Source organism: Morchella sextelata (genome assembly GCF_020137385.1).
Source record: "Morchella sextelata strain SCLS chromosome Unknown scls_16, whole genome shotgun sequence".
NCBI lineage: Eukaryota > Fungi > Ascomycota > Pezizomycetes > Pezizales > Morchellaceae > Morchella > Morchella sextelata.
The window spans coordinates 1,063,493-1,079,347 of NW_025408631.1; the positions used below are offsets into that span (position 1 = coordinate 1,063,493).

At 49.0% G+C, this 15,855-nt stretch overlaps 3 protein-coding genes across 3 annotated transcripts; 1 reads left to right on the forward strand and 2 right to left on the reverse strand.

Annotated features, from left to right (window-relative positions):
* Positions 1-770: 770 nt before the first annotated feature.
* H6S33_003994 (uncharacterized protein) lies at positions 771-2,081 on the forward strand (the record flags this gene model as incomplete). The annotated part of the gene is made up of 1 exon (XM_044835352.1): positions 771-2,081. The coding sequence occupies one exon, from the start codon at positions 771-773 to the stop codon at positions 2,079-2,081; it is 1,311 nt and encodes a 436-aa protein (XP_044691528.1).
* A 3,891-nt stretch (positions 2,082-5,972) lies between these two features.
* On the reverse strand, positions 5,973-8,837 carry H6S33_003995 (uncharacterized protein; the record flags this gene model as incomplete). Its single annotated transcript, XM_044835353.1, has 11 exons — positions 5,973-6,072; positions 6,139-6,576; positions 6,637-6,743; positions 6,819-7,132; positions 7,206-7,566; positions 7,631-7,762; positions 7,814-7,931; positions 8,002-8,286; positions 8,349-8,433; positions 8,659-8,738; positions 8,809-8,837. The coding sequence occupies 11 exons, from the start codon at positions 8,835-8,837 to the stop codon at positions 5,973-5,975; spliced, it is 2,049 nt and encodes a 682-aa protein (XP_044691529.1).
* Positions 8,838-11,568: 2,731 nt separating this feature from the next.
* On the reverse strand, positions 11,569-15,484 carry H6S33_003996 (uncharacterized protein; the record flags this gene model as incomplete). Its single annotated transcript, XM_044835354.1, has 5 exons — positions 11,569-12,063; positions 12,124-12,513; positions 12,580-14,202; positions 14,267-14,722; positions 14,789-15,484. The coding sequence occupies 5 exons, from the start codon at positions 15,482-15,484 to the stop codon at positions 11,569-11,571; spliced, it is 3,660 nt and encodes a 1,219-aa protein (XP_044691530.1).
* Positions 15,485-15,855: the final 371 nt, after the last annotated feature.

Here is a 15,855-nt window from a genome sequence, read left to right on the forward strand (position 1 = left end):
TATTTGCCGCCAATAGCCACCCGATATTTTGTTGGGCGGGTCCCTACCGAGGCAGCACTACGCTGGGCAGGGAATAGGCTGGTATGAGACTGTGGGCACCAAAGAAGCGCGTCGAGTAGTCTCGTGCCCAGACTGTTGTCTCCGAGAAGGTAAACAGGCAAACATCGTAAACAAACATCTAATATAAACTCCATGGAGTTATCCCTCGTGAAAAAAGCCGAGGAGCTGCCTAGGTATCTGCACTCTGGCAACAAGGTAGTAGGTACAGCTACGATTGCGTACATCTTGGCAATTGGTCCATTTCTTTCCTTTTCTCAGTCTGAATCCATTGTCAGAGCGAGGAATGCAGGTACCGCGGTACCTTCCACGCCCCGTCAAAGCTCTCTTCAGACACACATACGTAGAGAAGTACTTACATGCTTTGACATCTGTAGAGCATTTCCCCAGCCGATTCAGCCCATAGATTTATGCCGATTTTCGCCACAAGAGGGAATAAGTTGACGTACTTCGAAGTCTTCCTTTCCCATTCCATCCGTCCCCTCCCCTCCACCCACCCCCAGATTACAGGAGCACCGTTGCAACGGGAACTTTCCCCAACCCCTGTATGTTCCGCCCCCTATGTCTAAGTTCCACAGCCAGAGAGTCTGACCACAACTAGATTGAACAACACTCTCTCACCTCTTCAACCTGTTTATCCTTCTCCTCTTCTACCCATTCAATGTGTACAGAACTTCACTTCACAGCTCCACCGGAATAATTGTATATTCACAATGGAGGATATTTCATCCATGCACGGCCTAGATATGAACCGGGGCCCTCTCTCCCCTCCCCCGACTGCCCGGCCTCGACCCAGGACCGGGAACGGGAGTATAACGCCTCCCGAAGCACCTCTCAAGCGTTCTCTATCCCTCCCTCGAAAACGCCTCTCGCTCTCTTTCCCCGTGCTCCCTGCCGGCTCTAATCTCTCTCCTCGTGGCGCCCCTCCGTCTCCCGTATACTCGCCAAAGCACCAGCACCAAGATGTGGATAAATCTGTCACGCCAGATGATCCAATGGCCTTTCTGACTGCTCTTGCAGCCCAGGAACGACGAGTGTTGGAGCTGAAGGAAGAACTGGGGAAGGCCGAGACAGAGCTCGGCCGGTTAAAGAGGCAGTGGGCGGTCCATGAAGCAACCATGAAGCTACATGAGATCACACCAACAGAGAGGCTACGGCCATTGAATACGTCGATTGCTGCAGCAGAAGTAGGAGTACATAGCCCAGGGCGAGAGCAGTATCAGGCAAAAGTGAGCTCGGTGACCGGGAGGAAGGTATCAAGCCAGAGACACACGAGGACCCTCAGTTTACTCGCAGGGAGTAGAGAGGATACACCGCCGGCGCTGGTCAAACGGCATACTGTTGCTCACTCGGCGTCGAGCTCACTATCGGATGCGGACAGGGAAAAGAGGAACAGCCAGGATGCGTTATTGAGGACGGGGAAGCAGATGGCAGAGGACTTCAAAGAAGGATTATGGACCTTCATCGAGGACCTCCGACAAGCAACCGTCGGTGATGAAGCCATCAGTTCGACGGTAAACAGCACTGGGATTCGTGCATCACCCCATGGCACCAGATCCACATCACCAAGGATGTCAACAAGGAGTGGCTCACCTGCCAGCAGCCTTAAAAAGGAGAGAAGGAGGGAGGAGTCACTAATCGATTTTGGAGACGACGACAGCAAATCTACTACGAACCGGATCGAAGAGGAGGAGAACTTACTACTCGATCACCCCTCATCCGCATCCTCCTCATCTTCCAACACGCGGTGGAGCACCAGCACTACCAATTCCGACACCTTGGTGTCGTCGTCGTCGCGCTCAAGCACGCCTAGGACAAGCACAAGGTTCGAATCTCTCTCCACCTCCTCATCCTCCTCCATCCTCATTCCTTCCTCCATCCTCATACTGGCCCTCTCTCTCTCTCGGAACATCTGGACTAAATCTCGTGCGATCCTCTTCTTGGTGCAGTTCTACAACATCAAACGCAATCTGGAATCAGGCCGTGGTGGCTACAACACTGAAGAAGGCTACGGCTTTAGTTGAAAAGGTCGAGAAGAGCCTTGCACCGTTCCCAGCCACAGGGGCCGGGTCGACGGGATATTACGAGGGTAAACAGGGCGAATTGAGGGCAAGGTCGAAGACGGTTGGAAAGAAAAATGCATGAATTTCTGTGCTCTGAGAGTTTTGGAGATTTTTATAGGGTTTGTGCTTGAACCTGATGGATTTTATTGGGCTGGATTGGATAAAGTCCAAGGCGTATGATATGATGAATCTTCTCTTTGTTTTTTATGACCGGTGGGGGGCCTATATTGGCATTTTCTTTTGTCCTTGGTTGTTTTTCTTATATAATGCCCTCTCGATGACGATATCCAGCAGCAGTAAATCGGGTTGCTTTTTTATATGCATGTTTTATACCTCGGTCTGCTGGCAGTATTTCGTTCTTTGATTTCAGCGAGGAGGACTTGAGCTTGTTGTGAGCGGTTATCATACGCAATTTAGCTTTCTGTATTTTTGCGAACCTATGGTTGGTCATCTGTATCTTATTGATAGTGTTTCCATGATAAATAGTGGAAGAGAAGCTTTTATTAGGTATTATCTTTCTATATAGCTGTCAATTTGTAAGAGTGTTGTTTGGTTGTGATAGATGAGCCAGAAACCGATGGCCGAATTTCATGGATCCTCTGTCAAAAATATCTTAGAGAAGCTAGGTTGAGCATGTTCCAGCAATTGATCTAGTAATCTTATAATCAGTTTATTTCATTTATCCACATGTCGTGAATTTCGCCGAAGGAATAAACTCTTAGGGGAAATCGTCTGGGGCAATTCAGACATATTTTGATAGAGATCTTAAGATTATTAATCGCTGCAGAACCAGCTGAGAGTGGACAGGTCGCAAAATACACCTCCCTTCACATGTGCTATAAAACCAGAGACCAGGAGAGAATTTGTGATTAAAATGTCCAATAGTAGTCTTCAGACACTTTGATGTTGACTAGGCGTGCTCAAAGAAAATTCTATGGACAGGTACTATAAGGCTTTTGTGTGTTCTCTATAGATTTACTCTAGATAGGCTGGACCTCGTGAAGAAGAAGGATGTCTTTGACCTCTTCTTTGAACCTTATTGGTTTAGGCCAGATTGTTTGAGCATGTGTCAAAGGCTTTAAGCTTCAGATCATGTTTTAGACATACATCAGCTACACCACGTATGCTATACTGCATTGCAATTCTCGTGGCTAAAGTAAGGTTAGAAACCCAATCCAGGGTCAAAGATTTGCGGCGAAAAGCACTCCTAGCAAGATAAAGATAGGCTGAGTGAGGTCTCTGCCCGAATTCCATGCCTGGTAGCTCCATCTGTTCGAAAGTAATTGCGACGAAGCTCTTATACTCCTGATGTATAGGAGGACTGAAAGGATCCAGTTACTGAAATAGAGGGTAGTTATGTACTACAGTACCGGAAAGGGGTAGAAATTCACTAACGTATTCTAGTCAATACGCTAGTGATGCTGTAAGAATACGGTATTGATACGGTATTGATATGGTATTCTACTTACGATGCTGGTTTAAACCAGTATTCTTGAATTAATACCGTAGCCCCACGGTAGCAATTTTACCCCCATTTCCGAGACTGTACTTCTTTAGGTTGCCGTTCAGAGTAGGAGCGGTTCATGGTATATACTAACAATCATTGATCTGTTGTGGGTTTCGTTCGCACTAATTGCCAATCCATTGGCTTTAACCAAACATCTGAGACTCCCACCAGAAACAACTACTCCAACTATATCTACCCGCTCTGTGAGGATATTTATGGAGGGTTTTGGCCCAGAACGGTGTTTTGTGGATCATTCCGATTCCATTTTTCTAAAGTGACTGCTACGTGGAGATTTCTCTTACCGTCTCTTTTGCCCGTCCTACTAGTACTTCAACACGAACAACCCAATGTTTTGAGTCAAAAAGACTCGTGCGGCTGACGGCTATCCGGCCCTGATCATGGGGGAGACTAATTGGCCAAATAATGAGCGAGAAGCTAAGATAGTTCAATTTGCATTGTAGGCCGGCCAGAGAGAGCTCTGATCGATATCACTAGGCCCTCGGGCCACCCAATAAGCTCCAAAAAAAAACCAAAAATGGGCAATAAATTTACAAAAAGTGATGCTGTGGCCATATACCCTTCGCGGGGCTATCTACCCAATACAGTACTGTAATATAATGGGCTACATTTCCCGGTATATAATATACACCCCACAGACACTCCCACCCCCGGGATTGAACCCATGACCTACTGCTGGTCATGGGGACTCAACCCACTCGGTGTTCATGCAAAATGAGCTGTCTACCACTAGACTACACTCGCCCACACAATTGTTCAGTGCGCCGGAAGTAATATTTAAGGGAGGGAGGGCAAAGTGAGCTAGGGGGACACCAAACCCTACAATCACAATCCACCACGACGTACATCATGATCCACTGGCCACCCACTTGTGAGATAAGATAAGACTTCAGAGTTTCTTTCCGGGATATCTAGAACTCGTTGTACATGTGAAGACCCTAGAGTGTACGTAACATTCAGGCCAGCTTAGAAAAAGCGCACCACAAGCACCAGTCCAGGCAAGCCCCACGTACGTCTTAGTACACAGAAAGACCTTCAGCCCACCACAGATACCGCCGGTGTCATGATTAACTTAAGGAATATTGAAACGACACCCTAAGTATCTAACCTCAATGTCAACGGTCACAGCTTAACGGCCACAGCCTCGGTCACCAAGAGGAGGTCAAGGCATTGCCAGGGTCGCCAGTCTGATTCACTTTCAAGGCAGGGGAGACTCTGTGCATCCGGGGGGCAAGTGAGTTCTACCTCTTCACTATTGCCATGGGGTTTAGATATACTTTCTGAATCAACCTTTCATCCACCCTCCGCTGCATGGAAGTAGCCATTTCCATTGTCAACCTGTAAGGTAGAGAGAAATAAGTACGATTTACGCATGCCCTGTTCATAAACGCCATTGTTCGGTGTTCTCGAGTAGGGGGATCTCTTCGGGCTATAGACCTCAATCTCAGTCGCCTCGCCGCTAGTGTAGTGCGGCCTACAAACATGACAAAATCTTGAGCCGAACTATAAGCTCAAACTCCCACGGTCTTTCGGAGTCCAAGGCTCGCAGGAGTCGAGATTCTGGTAACCCACTCCAGCCAGTAGGTCAATGATCGGGATTACAAGAAAACCATTTATCTCCTAAGCGCAGCTAAAAAGGAGGATCACGGGGAAGCAACAGCTACTGCCGCAAGAAGTGAAGGTTAGCAAGTACTCTTGACAACAGACGAAAAGGTTGCATTAAGATACAGAGTGAAAAACTTTAGTCAGTGTCAGGGAGGGAGCGGCGCGACTCGAGACGGATCAGGCTTGGCGGGCTGGGATCCTTCTATGACCCAACCCGCAAGACGAAAAGGCTCTACAACGTCCCTCTAGTGTTGCATGATCCAACAGTGGCATCTGGTACTTCTCATCAACCTGGTACAGTTAATTATGTTACCCGGTCAACTTCATCACTGGACCGCACTTTCTTGTCTCCTCGGCACCTGGTACCTTATACACACAACACCGCTGTCATTGTCAGATTACTTGTAGTCTACTACTTGCTATGAGAGATGACAGGCAAAAACGGCTTCATACATGGACTTCATCCTTATGTGTTCTATGGGTCACCTTGATTCGAGATGGAGATCGAATAAGTTCAAGCTGGCCCAGCTCATGAGCCATACTGCATGCCGTTACTATTCCAACATACAATGTTTAAACTTACAGAGAATCTTAACACCAATACATAAAAGCCGCTACCACGAAAAATACGATACTGCTAACAATTGATATATATCTATTCCGGCCTTAAGTCAAACAAATCCATCTACCCAGCAGTCTAACCATCTACACATTTAGGCAAACTAGTCCTTCTTCTCCCTCGCCGAAAGAGCCGCAACCGTCTCTTCAATCTTCTTATACGGCCAGCTAAACGCCGGATACAAGAACGGCCTCAAGTCGAAGCTACTCATCGTCAGCAAATTCACACATTCACGCCCCTCAACTGCAGCTAAAGATAGAAAAACCAACCGATTATCATCCGGACTATATTGCTCAGCATGATACGAGGGTGTCAGCACCGTCTGCTTATGCCTGTTGATTGCATAATAGAAGAAGAAGTTCCTCGTCTTCGTTGCGATCTGCCTGGGGCTCATGTGGTCACTCCACTCATGGAGGAGCTTATTAAACGCGCCCCATGGACCCAGTTTATCATTCTTGCGCAGACGACCAAATATGGAGAGTTCGTCATAGGTGAAGCCCATGTCTGCCTCGTCGGACTGGACGTACTCCTTTGTGATGGGCTCGAGCTCGGCAGTGGGGACGGCGGTGAGGAAATCATGCAGAATAGGGATTTCGAACTTGTCCCGTGCGTAGGCGATGAAGAGCTTCAAGTCCGTTTTTGAGATGCCACCAATGGGATTAATATCGGCGCTCGAGCAGTCGTATTTGGTCAGATAGCCGCGGAGGCTGCCATTTCATCATGTTAGAGATCAGGAATGAGGGATTAATAAAATCTGATAGTCATACCATTCATCGACATTCGCACTCCCTAGGACCAATAATCCACCTTGCTTTCCCCGTACCCAGGGCAGCAACTGCGCAAACAAATACGCCAAGACCATCCTCAACCTTGCCTAAACATTTCCATCATCAGATATCACTCGTCACACTAACCAGCCAACCAACAACCAATAGCGCGCCAAACTAACCTGGATATTCTGCAACGCCAAGTTCTCGGTTTTCGAGCCACCATGGACTTGAAAAACAGGTTTTTTGCCCGTCACAAACGCAAAGAGGTCTCGCACAGAGGTAACAATCGTGTCCATGTTCAGGTCAACATGGTACGCCCCGATTGCCTCCGCGAGCTCCTTGGCGCGCTGGCGTGTCTCCTTGCTCGAGTTCTCGGTACCCATGAAACAAGTGTGGAAGATACGACCCGCAAGCTCCTGGGGCGTCTTAGGCACCCATGTGGAGTCCTCTGGCTCTCCCGTGATTCGGCGGGCGTCCTTAATAACCTGTTCCGCTACAGGGGGAAAAACATGTCATCAGTTCCAACCACAACGTAACCCCAAAGTGTGCTTCTAGAAGTAACTTACACCCAGCTTCACAGGCCTCCACAACAAGCCTGCACATGGAGTGCACAATCGTTGCAGTAGCACAACTATCAATGCCACCACTCAGCGGCAAAAAGTACCCTGAAACACCACCACACCTGCGCAAGTAGTCCCACAGCCAGCAGGCCGGGCCCAGCGCGATCTCTTCCTCGGCGGTGTGGAAACGTACGTCGATGGCCTTTGTGGGCTTGATGGAGAGATCCACTATGGAGCCTTCGGCAGAGATGCTCATATCCGCCTCGATACGTGGGTATGGCGTGTTCTGAACCGCCTGTTGGCCCCGCGAGGGTGCGAAGCGATAGCTGCGCACTTCTTCAAGGTCCACAGTGGCAGTTACAACTTCCTGGAATCGGTGGGTAAGAGAGGTGGGTATGCAAGGGGTATGCATGGGGTTGGGTGTTACTCACAACATCTTTTAGGGAGAATTGGGAGCCTTGGGCGACAATGCGGCCGTTGACACCAATGATCGCGGAGCCGTCGTAGTACAAGCGGTCACCGTCGCAGCCTTGTTGGTTGGCGTAGAGGTAGATGCCGCCGCACTGAGGGTCATGTTAAGCTTGTTTCTGTGGAAGATTTGGGTACTGTATTACCTTTTTGGTGGCCTCAGTCATCAACTCGATTCTCGTATTGAGCTTCCGTAGCTCATGATGGCTTCCGCTGGAATTGGTCATGATCTCAATCCCATCTAGCGACATACCAATATGTGGACTTGCAATCCCATCAGTATACCGCCAAACCACTTTACAAAACAGCACCATCTCGCATCTACACCACCTACCTATTCGGCGTAAACAGCTCCTCGCAGGTCTCCGCCGCAATACACGTATCCAGCGTCGAGATGGCCGCATCCCCAAACGGGACCTTCCTCTGCCCCGTCACCTCTGCCACCATCCTTGGCAGATAGTACTCCTCTACATACTTGACCCTGCCCCAGCCCGTGAAGTACCTCATCTCGCGGTAGTTGCCGTCGTTGGCGAGGTAGAGCTTGGGGCGGATGAGGAGGATCTTCTTGTTGTAGGCGATGATGCGGCAGTTGTAGCGGACATTCTTGTGGCCGACGGGCCTGGGAGTAATTGTTAGAGCTAGTTAGTTAGTGGGAGCAGGGTTTGTCGCTAGGCTACGCACATTCCAATGTCGAGGAGGATGTCCTGGCAGTCGTTGTGTGAGATGATCTTGACGAGCATCTCCCAGGAGTGGAGGTAGGTGTCGCCTTTTTATATGAGCCCTAGGTTTAGTTATATACTCCCCCCAAAAAGAAGCACGCAAATAAGTGAGCTACCTTCGAGGAAATGATCAAGACATCCATATCCACTACAACCCCACCAAAAAAATCTACATAAGCCCAATCCCAATACTAGATCCCAATAATACTGCAATATTTGGAAAATCTATACGCACGTCACCTCCAGCTCCGGCCCAACCCTCAACGACGCACCGGCCTTTTTCGAGATTCGGATGCTCTCGATAATGCGTTCGGCATTGCCTTCGAAATCGAGGGCCCACTGGTTGAGGGAGCTATGCAATTGTAATGTGATATTTAGCAATGCTCATATCTTTAGAGGGGAGAGAAATAGTAGATAATTACCACGTTGCCAAGATCGCGAGATGTCCCATTTCGGCACTTGTCAATTGTAGAGTTGAGTTTGTTTTTTTACCACTCGGTGGGGGAAACAAGCTAAATGAATGACGCATGCGGGGCCTATCGATAAGAGGCGTCCGGGTAACGAAATGGTATCTTGGTATGTAGGTTTCAAGCCACAGGATCTCACTCGGAGGCCATTTCCTATTCTGCTCTAACCAACTACATAAACCATGCGCGCAGCCATAGCCACCCACAACAAGGATCTTGATGAGATGCGCACACGCAGGGGGTGGGAAGGGAAAAGGAAAAATACTAATACTAATACTGCTAGATGTCATCTAACGTCAGCATCCGTCGCTAATCGGAAGCTAGCTGTTGCGGGTACAGTCGAGCCCGGACTTCGGATGATGATGAGATTATATGTACGCTAGATGCGTGGGTACATGGCCGGGGTAGTGGAATGAGGATGATTACTTTACTTTGGGGTTATATAGTATCTAGATAGTAGATAGGGCGTAGAGTATTCAATTAGTTTGGTAAGTAAAGTAAGTAGTATTGGTAATAGCAATTCCCATCTCGGAGCCCGGAAGACACACCGTTGATCTATAGTGACTACTGACAAAGCGTCCCTCCGTCATGTCATGTCAGCCAGCCAGTGTCTTGAGGCTTCTGTGCATCATCAAGAGCAGATTTCGAATTTCTGGCCGGATTACTCATTACCTTAATCTCCACACCGCATACTGCACGTCTAGGTTCTCACTACCGCATCTGGCTGAGCGTTGACATCAGCAACGCAAGTAATCACTCGACTCGACTCAACGCAACCCAAACCGTCTTCACGCCCTCTCACTCGCACCTGCAATGCGGCGGGTATGGCGCGCGCGCGGGCAACCTAGACCGACCAACCGACCGGCCGATCCGGCCGCGACCCAAACCAAAGTCTAGTCAGATCTACTCAACTGCCTCACCGTTGACCGAACTCGCACCCGGGATATTTATTGGATTGGCATGGCACGCCGCAATTAAGTTTTTTGATCAGCTGGCCCCCGTGTGGTCCGCCAGAGGGGGGGGAGGGGGTTGTGTTACTCGTGCCTTTGTGTCTGGCTGCTGTGGCACAAAGACAGACACAGACGGACTGACGCAGACAGGTAGAGTACCTACAGGTGCTCTCATGTCTGGCTGCCTGTCTGTCTGGCTGTCTGTGTACGGTACATCCATCCCTCCCTCCCACCTTCCCATACACCCATACATCATCCTCCAGAGGCACAACACCTCAGCTAACCCCATCGCGGCCACGGCCCCGAGACTCTCACGCCCAAACCAAACATTGCCTGCTGTGCCACAAGTCAGTCCAGTCACTAATCCACTCCCTCGTTTTCCAGGTCAGGTCAATTCACCCTCCCACCTGCTTGCTGCTATTTTCCCTCGCGCCACCACCCGCACGCAGAAGAATAGAAACCACCCGCAGCAGCAAGCAGGCTGGGTCTGTCCGTCCCGGCACTTTGGGATTGTGGTGTAATATTAGCCAATATAGCCCACCCCGGTCGTGGACGTTCATGCGGCTGGGGTTGGAGGGAAGGGAAGAAAAGGCCGGGCGCGCGGCGGTTAGCTATAGCAATTGTATACTACTCTAGCTATGTACTTTACTGTATGTAGGTACTTTGCTAGGTCTATAGATGTCTATACATACAACTGCACCTACCTACTACGTACGTTTTCTAGGGATGGGATATTTGGGACAGGATGGTATGGGATAGTATGCACTGTACTGCAGGACATAGAGTACATGCGTCAGGATGTCAGGCTAAAAACACGATTCGCGAGCGTCGAAAAGCGAAGGGGGAAAAAATAAAATGACAATCTATATGCATAATGGGTTCATGGGGAATTCTGGCACTCTATGTACATGCATATTGACATATCTCGACATGGGGGGAAGGGGGAGGGGGCGTGGATCTGCTGGACCTGGGTATCGGGTTCTCTTTTTTTTCGCAGGAGGCCGTTTCGTTTTGACATACTGCACTGCAGCTGTAGGTAGGCCGGTACTAATTATAATGATACCAGAGAATTGGTGTAGATGCTGCTACATAGTCTGTGGCCGAGCAGCTTGCTGGCGGAAAGATTAAAAGAAAGAAATATCGTCGATTTTGACTTAAGCTTTGGAGTAAAAATACTGTTATATGGCATTTTGACTTTAGAGTAATAAAAACACTTATTATGAGGGGAGTTTAAAAATACTTTTCATAGTTATAGTTGTTATATGGGTTTTTTATTATTTACAAGCTTGCAGCAAGCCTTAACGTTCGACATCGCTGATGGATATAATAGTGTACAGTTACAAAAAACTAACTCTGACTACAAACAAAAATATAGCCCCAAAAAGAAAGAAAAAACAACAAACAGAATAGAAAGTAAGAGAAAAAACAAAGAAGATGTCGAAGACGAAGACGAAAAAGCCAATGACCAATTGACCCCCCTAGTTTGCCCAAACAGGAAAAAAAAAAAAAAAAAACTCCGTAAGGTATACCCCCCCCACCATTTGTTGTTGCGGTTGATCCAAAAGAAAAGAAAAGAGTTAGAAAAAGCAAAGTAAAACAAGGAAATTCCCGTACCCCAATATTTCCCCAGATCCAAAAACTCCCATAATTAGACTAAAATAAAAAGATAAAAAAATAAAAAAAATAAAGCTGATAAAAAATATAAACCCAGACCAGTAGTTACTAGTACGTATGTGTGTGTGTTTGTGAGAGAATGTCGGACTCCCTAGAAGTAACCGCCAACATCCAACTTCATCGGCGGCGCCAACACAGGCGACAACCCAGTCTTCCTAAACGTGAGACTCAAAATCTTTCCCTTCCTATCAACCGCCACCAGCCGATCGCCCTCGGGCGTAAACATCATCCTACCCGCGGTCTCGGGCGTCTGTTGGTTCTGCAGCCTCTCCTTTGTGTGTGTTGGCGAAAAGGATGTAAGGTTCGTCTCATCGTCCTCGACGTACGCCAGAGGCGCGACCCAGATCGTGCCGCTCTTCGTCAGGAACGCCGCTGCGTTTCCGAGAGGCGCAATAGCGGTGGAGGTGACGCGGAGGCCGACTTGCCGGACGGGGCGCGACTGCGGCTTGCTGAATGTGGTGCCCACGGGCTCGGTGAAGGAGCCGTTCCAGTCTCCTTCGTTGGGGCTGGTGGGGAATGTGCTGACGAGGATATTCTTGGTGTCTGGGAAGAGTGCTGCGGAAGAGATTGTTTCGGAACCAAAGCCCTAGTGTAAAAAGGTTAGTATGCAAGTTGGTCAAAGAGAAATATGTGGGGGGGAACAAACCTCAGTGGCCTTGAGACGCCCGCTGGTGATGAGAGTGGGCTCCTCTATACGTGCTTTGGCGATGTTCCATGAGTAGTAGTAGCCGTGCTTGGGGGTCGCGCAGGTGAGGATATTGCCGTCTTTTGATATTGAGAGGATGTGCGGGGCATCACGGGGAGATCTGGGGTTGATGGGAAGGTGCACATCCCGCAGCTTCTCGCAGCGTAGTCCGGAGTATGTTGGTGCGTTCATGCGGAAGATGCGGACCATGCCCACGCTCTCGCCCATGAGAGGCTTTGTCAATCCTGCCACCAGCTTGTCCGCCTCAATGGCGATGCAGGAAAACTCCCATGCGTTCATATCCTCTGTGAAGATGACCTTGCATTCCTGCTCAAGATCATGCACTTGGACCTGTTGCCCCAATACTTGTTAGTATCTACATATCTAAAGAGACTTAGAAGGGGGGGAGAAACAAACCCGCTTGCCAGTGATCGTAACAACATATTTCTCTGATGCCGCTCCGCCCTTGTAGGAGCCCCATGTGACCTTGCCCTTCCGTAGACCCTCCGCCTCACCAAGTTTATATGTGAACTTTGGCTTTGTCGAGCAGGTCTCCCCCGGCCTCGGGATCGTAAACACCTGGAACCCATGCGGAGTCATAAACACCGCATACTTCGCATCTGCTGAGAGAAACACAGTGAAGCAGTTGTCCTTCGGGGCGACCTTGAAGATCTCCTCATACGGCTGCGACTCATACTCGATCGTGTCCCAGGCCCTGATCGGGACCGTTTCCACGCCCGAGAAAATCGGCATCATTGGCTCATAGCTGATTGACCTTCCATGCCCAAGCGCAGAGTTGCTGCGCATCCTCATAAAGTCCAGCTTCTCGCTGCGGACTTCGAGAGCCGACTGGGAGCGTGCGGGCTCGACAATGACCGGTGGTGCGTTCGGTTCTACGGGCTCTGGCGCATCCTCAGCTGTGTCGAGCGGTGGGAGTGGCTTGTTGAGCTGTAGGCTGCTGAAGCGCGGTGGGTTGCGGCCGATTAGGGAACCGGGACGACGAGAGAAGATCCTGCTAGCACGGGAAAAGCGGCCCATGCCGCTCTGGCCGGAGGGCGTGCGTGATAGGGAGGGCTCGGGGTAGGTGGAGATTGGAGACTGTTGTTGGTGGGGTTCGAGCTGCATCTGGCTGAAGTCTGTAGCAGGAGGTCTATAGTGGAGGCTGTCGTGGGAGTGTTTGCGGAATTGGTATTCTTCCGAGTCGGAGGACTGCTCTTCGCGGCGAATGTATACAGGCTGGGAGAGTGCGGATTTGCGGTCGTCGAAAGACTGGATGGGGAGCTCAAAGGATACTTTGGAGACGTTGGCGTCTTCCGGATACTCTTCTTGGGGTTCTTCAAACAAACTTTCGCTGAATAGTTGATCCAGATGGTCAAAACGAAGAGTAGCATCAAAGTCTGGGGTAATGGCTTCTTGAGGGGTGACTGGTGCGTTTGCAAGAAAGCTTCCCTGGGGTAGCTTAGGAGTTCGGTATAGATGTGGAAGAATTGGAGATTCTACTATTGGAGAGTCGGAGTTTTGAAGCCTTGAGATAGGACTAAGAAGTGAACGGAAAGTATCGGTGGGACTTAGTAAGGTACATGTGTCTTCTGTAGGACTAACATTGGAGTCGCAAGTCGGTGCAATACTGGATAAAGTTGGAGCCTGACTGGGAATACTGCTTGGAACTGGACTCGCCGTGGTGGTAGACCGGGCATTATCGTCCATCGGTCCCCAAGTGCTACTACGCATAACTTCATCGTTGTTATTGGTACTTCGGTAAGAGGGAGTAGTAGCGGATCTTGTGCCGGAATGTAGAATCTCAATGCGACGCTGCATAGACTCGACCGCACCTTTGTACAAGACAGTCTTCTCTTCGCACCGTTCCATGGTTTCCCGTTTTTCTATTTTAAGCTCCTCAATCCGAAGGTTTCTTTCATCACTTGCTACCGGGCCACTAATAACACCAAAGTACTGTTCAATTACCAAATCTAGGTCGCGCATCATCCCAAAGTATTCGGCTTCGGTATAGCCTATGGTAGATGATATAATGATCTCAAACTGTTTTTGCTTGTTAGCAACTACATATGTAAGGTAATGTACCTGATTGCTTTAAGTAACTTACGGCCTTATATCTGAATGCAGGTCTCTCCGAGGTTTGTATTATCTTCATACATAGGCCTCTCGCCTGCTCTACAATCTCCTCCGAAGTAGGAAACGCAGAAACTAGTTGGTTTAGTAAATCCAAAAGACCCGATATCATTAGATGGGCTTCATGCTTTGGAAGTACCCCAGCAGGGGTGCTGATTGGCTCGCTTATAATTTCGTCTTGTGAGATCAGTGCCAACAACTCTTGTTCGGCCCTTTCCACGATCGATCTTGAAATATCCGCCGCTAAGACAGGTGCATACTGACATGCCCGTGTGGGATTTCTGGACTGCGCTTGGTGTTGGAGAGAAATCGCACCCGCGGTCCCCTCGTAAAGATGTCGCATGTCTTTGTGCCATTCTGATGGTGGTGCTTTTATTCTGGCAAAGATACTGTCTAGGGCCTCTGGAGTCGTTTCACCATCTAGTTGGTTCTTAATGCAAAAAGAAGAGATTAGGACACGAGTTTAAGAAACGGCCGAAAACACGAAATAACTTACAATAAAACCCGCTGCAAAAAGGAAATGTATTGTTGGCGTGTTTAAATCGTTGAAACTCGGGATATCACTCGGCAAACACCTGATAAGATCGCAAGCGTATCGAACGAGGAACTCGATATCACCACTATTGCGCTTCTCGTCATCTCCTGCCTCAAATCTTGCGCGGTTGTCTGTGTCTCTCTCCGATATATCCTTGAGTAGCTTTGCATATGTTTCGTTCTTGATCTTCTCGATCCTAGGCCTGACCTGATACAACAGTGACAACGCCGAAACAAGTGTGCGGAGCTGAAGCTCTCTCGATAGTGATGCGTTGTCCTTGTCCTTCTGTGCCATTCTCCCAGCCATCAGCTCAGCGATACGCAACACCAGCTTGGTGTCAAGCAGTGTATCTGAAAGAGGCGACGAATCCAAGCCCAAGTAGGTGACCTGGAGATCAAGAATGACCTTCAAAAAGTAGACCGAATTGTAGGCGAACGATTTCTCCATCCTCCTCAACGTATTCTGAACAATATAGTCGATCCCAGGCACAAGCCATAGTGCTTCCTTCGCAGTAACGTATGGCTCGATAAATTCAATATCCAACCCCGCATCTTCCCTCAAAACGTTGTTGTCAAAGACATCATCTCCATCGTCGCTGGGGCACATTTCGATAGGTTGGTCAGACTCGGTCATAGGGATAGTGATCGTAAGTGTCATAGAATTTATAGAGATGGTCCGAGAGAGCCCATCCGACAAACAAAGCGATTGGCAAGTTTAGTTCCTTCAAACGAATGTATCAATCAGGTTGGCAAGTTGGAGAGTTTGAAAGGGTGCGAAATTCCTTTAGGCTGGGTGTGGGCGGGCAACCAGATGATTTAAATTATTAACCCTCCATCAACTAGTAAAACCACCTTAGACATGTGTAGAATACATACATGTAAGTACCACTGATGTAAGTGAGTGATCCCCCCCCCCCCCCTTCGCACACGCAAGGCCGGGTATTTTTAATTGAATCAAGGGTACCACTTCTTCTCCATGGACTCAGGCAGTGGAGGGGGAAGGGCAGCCCTGGCCCGTCTGCGGCGGTG